Source organism: Leopardus geoffroyi, chromosome E3 (assembly GCF_018350155.1).
Source record: "Leopardus geoffroyi isolate Oge1 chromosome E3, O.geoffroyi_Oge1_pat1.0, whole genome shotgun sequence".
NCBI classification, from domain to species: Eukaryota; Metazoa; Chordata; class Mammalia; order Carnivora; family Felidae; genus Leopardus; species Leopardus geoffroyi.
In genome coordinates this window covers 7,515,249-7,522,680 of record NC_059340.1, presented here as the reverse complement: position 1 = coordinate 7,522,680, position 7,432 = coordinate 7,515,249, and the positions used below count along the sequence as shown (strand labels likewise).

The 7,432-nt window shown below is 61.1% G+C and overlaps 2 protein-coding genes across 8 annotated transcripts; one reads left to right on the top strand and one right to left on the bottom strand.

Moving 5' to 3' along the window:
* Window positions 1-9: 9 nt before the first annotated feature.
* Window positions 10-1,912, top strand: SAP25 (Sin3A associated protein 25). 6 transcript variants are annotated; one of them, XM_045462270.1, is made up of 6 exons: window positions 10-517; window positions 693-793; window positions 892-995; window positions 1,093-1,246; window positions 1,366-1,463; window positions 1,545-1,912. In XM_045462270.1, exons 1-6 carry the CDS (start codon window positions 60-62, stop codon window positions 1,830-1,832), a joined length of 1,203 nt encoding a protein of 400 aa, XP_045318226.1. In that variant the 5' UTR covers window positions 10-59; the 3' UTR covers window positions 1,833-1,912. The 6 variants fall into 6 exon arrangements, with proteins under 6 accessions (XP_045318226.1, XP_045318223.1, XP_045318225.1 ...); XM_045462267.1 differs by having other exon boundaries at window positions 1,069-1,246; XM_045462269.1 differs by having other exon boundaries at window positions 889-995.
* Window positions 1,913-2,428: 516 nt separating this feature from the next.
* Window positions 2,429-5,700, bottom strand: LOC123589726 (insulin receptor substrate 2-like). 2 transcript variants are annotated; one of them, XM_045462255.1, is made up of 3 exons: window positions 4,163-5,700; window positions 2,815-3,950; window positions 2,429-2,464 (listed from the first exon to the last, which is right to left on the bottom strand). In XM_045462255.1, exons 1-3 carry the CDS (start codon window positions 4,557-4,559, stop codon window positions 2,456-2,458), a joined length of 1,542 nt encoding a protein of 513 aa, XP_045318211.1. In that variant the 5' UTR covers window positions 4,560-5,700; the 3' UTR covers window positions 2,429-2,455. The 2 variants fall into 2 exon arrangements, with proteins under 2 accessions (XP_045318211.1, XP_045318210.1); XM_045462254.1 differs by having other exon boundaries at window positions 2,435-3,950.
* Between the last annotated feature and the right edge of the window lie 1,732 nt (window positions 5,701-7,432).

Here is a 7,432-nt window from a genome sequence, read left to right as displayed (position 1 = left end):
TGTCCGTCCGTCTGTGAACGAAAGCAGTGCTTCGCGGGGAAAGGGTCGCCTTCGCGTTGATGTTGGGGTTCTGCAGTTCCCCGCACCGGGCGCCACCCCTCCGTAGCCAACGGCTGCCAAGCGCGGGCCCAGCCACCCCCGCCGCCAGGGGGCGTCCGCGGGATCCCGGCGGGAGCGCGCGCCACGTGGTCCGGAAACGCGCTGGGCGTCGGCGTGGCCGCGAGGCCCCGCGAGCTGGGCGGGGTGCTGCGGGAGGTGAGAGCCGTGAGGGGCCCGCGTGGGGCTGCGAGGGGCGAGGTGGGAGGCACGGACGGTGCGGACGCGGGGCACGGAGCGGCTGGCCTGCGCTGCCCTCCCCCGCCAGAGGCGTCATGTTGCCTGGGCCGCCTCGGCGGTGGGACGCGGGCAAAGAGCAGGCGCTCGAGGAACATGGCTCCCCGGCTGGCAGTGACCCCGGGGAGACCTCGACCTTTGGAGAGGAAGCCCTGGAGGAGCCAGGAACTCCCCCGCAGGACAGGTGAGGGGCTGGGCGGGAGGGAAGTCCGACAGGGGGCCCACAGTGTGCGGAGATCTCCGTTGCCGACCCTGAAGAATGGCTGTGCCCAGACTCCATGCGCCAGGCACCCTCGGCCCTGCCCAGGAAGTACCGGGGGAGGCTGTGACCGGTGCACTTCAGTACCTCCCGCTCCCAGCCCGCAGCCCCGGTCCCGAAGGCCCTCCTGGACCCGGAGAGAGCTGCTGCTGTCCCGGCCTCCCCCAGGCCTGGCTGCGGAGCATTCCCCGGGAACCCCAGGTAGGTTCAGGCCTTGCGGCCTTTACCCCACAGGACCCTTCCACCGACTCCCGAGCCTGTTTTAATCTCTGTCCCCTCCCCCCGCCCTGCCCCAGTAGCCCTTTCCCCTCAGATGGCCTGGGAGGTGGCCCCCTCAAGGATGACCGTGTTAGCACCATGGGATCCCAACTACAAGGCTAAAGCGGGACCCCGGCTGGTGTGGGTGAGTTGGGAGTACCTGCGGCTCTGTCCTGGGGGTGGCGCAGGGGTGCCTTCGGAGGGAGCCCAAGCTCCAGTGTTCTGTCATGCCCCCTTCACAGGGGCCCAGCTGTGCACCTGGCACCTCCTTCTCAGGCCGGACCTTGTGTCATCCCTCATTGTGGCCGCTGTATGAGGCAGCCTCAGGCCGGGACCTCAGGTCCCTGGCCCCTGCAACAGGACATCAGAATGGAGAGCATGAGCCCAGGGATGCAGGTACTTTGCTTGGGCCCAGGGACTCTGGAGTGGCCCTGCACGAGCTCCTCAGGGAACCAGTGCAGCCCTTGCCGATGTGGGAACCCCAGCCTGCTGCCCTCCCAGCTTCTCCTCTCCAGGGTTCCCAGTGATGTGCTGTGAAGATGTCTTTGTTTCAGACCCTCTGCTGCCATGTGGGCAGCGTATTCCCCTATATCTGTCTGAGGCCTCTCAACAGGTGAGTGCACTTCCTGCCCTGGCCTCGCCTATTTTTCATGCAGGGCTTGGGAGGAGACACTCCCCCCTCCTGTCTCCTCAGGTGATGGGCTCTCTGAAGCTGCTGCTCCCACCTCCTATCATGTCTCCCTGGGTCCTCCGCACCCCATCCCCTGGCTGCCCTACTGCCTGGCTCAGTGGGCCTGAGCTCATCGCCCTGACTGGCCTCCTGCAGATGAGCCAGGGGCCTCCTAGACCTGTGGCTTTGGAGGCTCCCACGCCCCCTGCTGGCCCCCCAGACCCTGTATCTGATCACCCAGACCCCAGTGGTGGCCCCAGCTGTTCTCACTGCACTGACCCATCTGCCCCTCAAACCCCAGACACACATTGAACATACCCCTTCTGGGTGCAGAATGGGTCCCCTACTGCCCTAGACAGCTTCTGTTGACAATAAAAGTGTTGGTTTGCAAACAGGCTCTTTGTAGTGAGTAGCAGAGTGGGGCATGGAGACAGGGATGGGGTCTCTTCCTCTACACAGCTTAGGCTGCCCTCCCCTCAAATTCTTGTTACTCATTGGTCACCCCTACAGTAGCTCAGGGGAATCCACAGACCTGAGACCTTTCCAGGCTGACCAAGGAGGGCACCTTTAATAGGGCAGGGTGTGTGTGGGATCCACAGTACAGTCCCCCAGACAGTATTTGGAAGCAAGAAGTCTATCAGCTCTGCCAGGCTCCATAGAAGGGAGGATTGTGTGAACACATGGCTGGTGCTGAGAGAGGGAAATCAGGGAGTAAGGGGGTGGCACAGCACTTTTGGGAAGCAGTAGAGGGAAGGTACCTGGTGCTTTCAGCCCTCTTGCTTTGGGGTCCTAGGAGTTCAGCCCTGGGGCTGGGGATTAGTTATTTGGCTGGGAGGAGACACAAGGCAGGTAGGGAGGAACAGGTCCATGTGAGAGAAGTCAGCCAAGATCGGGTAGGGGGCGCCAAGGCCAGCCTGGGAATCTGGAGTGATGCTTCAGGAACTCTGCCAGGAGAGAAAGGATCAGGGCTTTGCTGGGGGTTTGTGGGCAAGAAGAGGGGAGGATGGCTCTAGAATTTTCTTCGTTAAAAGAATCCAGCTTCTTGGGGAACCTTTTCCTGAAGATTCCCCAGGCACCACATCTGGAAGGAGCAGAGTGGGCAACAGGCCTAAGGGCAGCTCAGAGCTCTGCAAGTCACAGGTCCTGGCGGGGCAGGGGTGCCTAAGAGTCCCTCCAGGTTTGGAAGGGTGAGGGGAGGAGTTGAGGGGAGCTGGCAGGAAGGCATTTGTTTTCTCTCTCCTCCTCCCCATCTGTCCGTCAGCTAGACTGGAGGGGGCTGCCTGTGTCTCCTCACCGGAACCTCCCTGAGGTTCTGGAAGTCGATGTGGGCATAGCTGTGTGGGTGGTGAATGCTGGACCCCGGGGTGTCGCCTTGAGCCTCCAATGGAGGGACCAGGTCCAGGTCTACATAGTTGAGGCGGTTTTTGGCCGGGTCTTGTATGGCAGTGCTCATTCCTAAGTGGTGTGGGGCCATGTACCTGATGCACACATACTCTCCTGCTAGCTCCGAAGGTGGTTGCAAGCAGGGATGAGCCCCTGTCGGTCCCCAACATTCCCCGACGGCGGGAGGGGGGCCTTGGAAAGAAGGTCCCGGCCTCCTGGGCCTGGGTGTATAGGAACGGGGCAGGGAGCTCAAGGAAAAGGACCCTGGCAGAAAGTGGCTCATGGGCACGTATTCAGTGCCCCCGCACCCCTGGAGCTGCTGGTGGGGAGGGGCATGGGCAAAGGCCACAAGGCCCGGGGGTGCCATCACCATGTAACCACCTGCTTGGCCACCCCCCATGGGCTCGTAGTTGCTCCCAGCTCCCATGGCTACGTAGCCCCCGCTCTGCTCCAATTCCCCAGGGTGCAAAGCTGCAGTTGCCAGCCCTGCCAGGGTCTCAGGGGTTGCTTTCTCCTTCCTCTCACCCATGCTCCCGCGATGGCTCAGGCTGCTTGATTGGGCTGCCGAGGCCAGGGTCGCATAAGGTTGGGAGACAGAGGGTCTGTAAGAGCTCGTCGGGGGATCCCTTGGCAGTGGCTCAGTCCTGCCACCGGCATCATCATCCCCGAGTCGCTTCATGGCGGCCAGTACGGTCTCGTGAATGCTTTGGGCCACCACGGCATCCGGCGCCTGTAGCCACAGCTCCCCCGGGCCCGTGGGCGCCGAGCGGCCGAGTTCCAGGAAGAAGAGGGAGTCTGCGTGGCCGCAGCGGCGCACGCTGAGCAGCGATAGGCGCAGGGCCGGCGGCGGCGAAGCCTGGGTGTCCCGAGAGCCTCTGCCCTTGGGCTTCCGCAGCAGGCTCAGCACCCCCGAACCCAGGCACAGGCGATAGCGGCCGCTGCCCAGGCCTCGTGTCCTCCCCAGTCCCTTGGGCCGCAGCGTCACGGGCCAGACGTCCTGAAATGGAGCAAGGATCCAGGCCCTGGGGTCCTCGTGAAAGCTGGGACCTGGAGAGATAGTGGGCTGATCACAAAGGGCTCCTGGGTCCGGAGGTTGGAGTCACTGTGCCCCAAGAATTAAAGAGGTGTTAACGCTTCATGTTTGAACTTCATATCCGAGACTTGCTGGGACAACCTAGGATAAACAAAACCCGCGATCACCCAACCCCCGGTTCCCAGCCCCCCGCCGCGTCTCCACCTGCCAAGGGGTCGGGCCTCACCCGCGGTGGCGCGCACCTCAAGCAGGGCGCTGTACCACGCCTGCTGCTCCGCCTCGCAGGCCGCCACCACGCCCAGGCTGCGGTCACGCGTGTACAGGAGGATCAGGTGGCGCTGGCGCGCGTCCACGCGCGTGCTGATGGTGCACGCGCCCGCCAGGCTCACGATGAGCTTGGGCGGCGCTCGGCCGGCGCGGAACTTCTTCTCGCTCTCGTAGCACTCTAGGCTCGGCGGATCCGCGCGCAGCACGAAGAAGCGGCGGCGCTGGGACTTCTGCTTCCGAAGGTGGCCGCAGAGCCGCACGTCAGCGGGACAGGCCCTGGGCCGCGGCAGTACCAGGGGCACGTCGCCCAGCTCGGCCTCTGGGGCCGCCGTGGGACCACCGCCTCCCCGCTTCATCACGGGCCAAAGGCAATATAGTGGCCGGAGTAAGGGCTGAGATTCAGTAGGGTGGAGGTGGCGGTCCTCAGGGAGGAGGGCAGCGTCCAGACAGGTTGCCACCTGTCTTTATGCCCAGCGTCTCACCCTTTCCGACTTGAAGTTTGGGGCCTGGGATCTGCGGTGGACCCCTCGCAGCGCGCAGCGTGTACCCCAGTGGTTGCCCGGTGGCCTGCGACACACGGGGCTCCAGCGGCCTCTGAGGCCTGACCTAGGCCAGCCGGCCGGCTCCCCGCGCCTTGGGTCGCCTCCTGTCCCCTCCCTCCCTTTGCCGACCGCTCCAGAGTCCCCACCCCCACGAGGTTAACCCTCCTGCGACCGGAGCGCTGGACACCAGGCCGTGGGAATGAAGTCTGGGAGAGGTGGCCTCCACCCCACCCCAACCACCCTTGGGCTGGGGTTGCAGGGGCGGGGAGTGTGTGGGCGTCTCTACGGATCCGAGCTGACTGCCAAGGAAGCGACGACCGAAGTGAGGCAAATGTGAGTGGAACTGTGTCGGAGGCAAAGGCACAGGAGTCTGCAGTCCTGGAGATTAGGGGACCGCCCTTACTGCAGCACTGCCTTTTGCTCCTGCCACTGGCTACTGGGGCTCTAGGCGTCCAAAACCTGTGTCCTCCGTTCCCACCCAGGAGTGGTTCTGTACCCTTCCTTCCCAAGCCAGCCTAGGAGCCAGGGCCACCAATCATTGGGCTGTGCTGATTTCAGAAGAGCTGGAGTTCAGTTTCTCTCTGGGTTTAGGGTGATAGGAGGGGTCTTCAGAGAAGACTTTTGGATTGGTCTCTGTGCACAGACCATTCCACCAGAATTCCAGTCAAGGGGACACTGAAGGAGAACCCGGGGAAGAAGACACCATCTCTCTGGGGCACTGCCCTCCCGCTGCCCTTAGCCCATTCTTACCACCACTGTCCCAAAATGCTACCATGGGCCAGCTGAAGGCTTTGATCAGAGGTGCAGACTCTCTGGTGGGGGAACCCCATCCTAAGAGATTTGAGATGGAGTTGGGGTTCAGACATTTTACACCCCACTTCTGACCCTTTCAAGGATCATGACTCCTGCTGGGGTGATGGCGCTGGTCACCACACACTCTAGAAGACACACCACCAGGAGATGACACGTGGGTGGGAGCCTTTGAGGACTTTGTGCTATCATTCTCATGGCAAGTAAGATAGCTAAGGGTGGGGGTAGGGTGGGGGGAGTCAAGGGTCGAGGAGGGGATGTGGGCAACTGAGTCTTAACCTTATTAAAGATGACATTGGGGTGCCTGGGTGGCGCAGTCGGTTAAGCGTCCGACTTCAGCCAGGTCACGATCTCGCGGTCCGTGAGTTCGAGCCCCACGTGGGGCTCTGGGCTGATGGCTCAGAGCCTGGAGCCTGTTTCCGATTCTGTGTCTCCCTCTCTCTCTGCCCCTCCCCCGTTCATGCTCTGTCTCTCTCTGTCCCAAAAATAAATAAACGTTGAAAAAAAAAATTAAAAAAAAAAAAAAAAAAAAAGATGACATATTGGGTGGGGGGAAGATGGCATATGGGGAGGAGGGCTATTAGGTAGGGAAGAAGATATAGCAAGAACACTGAAGCAAGGAAAGCCTGTTCATTTTCTCAGACTAGACCATAGGCCATGCCAGCCTGAGCTGGGAGGGCAGGTCTTCCCACCCATGCTTCTCCACTCCCCAGATTCTTCTGGAATGGTGGAGAAGCCAATGGTGCACTGTGTGGAAGCTAGGATCCTCAAATATCTTTTCACCATCATGTTGAGGGTGAAATGCAGGGAGCCAACCGTCATCATGAGGATGGGCATCTGGCTAGAGGCAGGTGGTGCTCAGGTCCCCCCTGAGCCTCTGGCTCAGCCATAACCCCCCCCCCCCACACACACACCACCAAGTGCAGGAGAGGTGCAGAGAGCATGTGAGCACTGGGGCCAGTGGCAGCCACTACTTTTGGTGGGTATTGGCCAGGGAGAGGCAGGTATGTGATGGCTCCATAAGTGGCCCCCCAAACAGAATTGTGCTCAAAGACATTGTCTCCAGTGTGGCCTTGACACATGTACCAGGTGCAAAGTAACAAGGACACAAAAGAGATCTGCAGGTCCCTCCCCCTCCCAGTGCTGCTTTGAGGAACAGGGCACCCATAGGGCCTACGGACTTGCTGTGCTCCTGGCCTGGAGCCTTACTCTCCAGGCTTGATTTCAAGCTATCCACAGAGGGCCTCTTCATCCCTACTCCTTCCACTCCGCATCAACCAGGCCACCGTGAAGCACCCCAGTCCTTGTGAACTCACAGCTGCTGTCACAGAGACCAGCTCCAGACCACCTTGTGTCACTGAACCCCTAAGTGCTGGGTACAGATAGAGCAGAAAGCAGCAGGGATTTGAGTACCTGGGTTCTGGGCAATAGTGATGGTGTGGGGTGGTAATCAGGGCCAGGTGATTTAGCCTGCCGGCTACCAGGAAAAGCCTGGAGCCAAACAACTGGCCTAATCAGTTGCCTTAGCAACAACATTGCCCTTGGCCCTCCCCAGACAAGATCTTGTTAGCCTGTTGCCCTGGTAACTCCACTTGCTCCCCAGGGACAGGAAGTGGCAGAACCTCAACCCCGCTGGGTGAGAACACCTCTCCCAACCTGAGGGGTCTACCTGTGCATCCCTCTGCTGGGTGCAGGGTAGCGGCAGGATGGGATCTCCACATTCTAAATCCCTGTGGAAGAATCTTGTTACCAGCGAGAGAAGCCTACAAGGAGAATGGGGTCCTAAGGCTGGGCTGTTCCTATCAGCCCCTTTCTCCCCCATCTGGAGTTCTTCCCCCTCTGTGGAGGAGGGATGCAGGGACACCGCCATCTCCTGC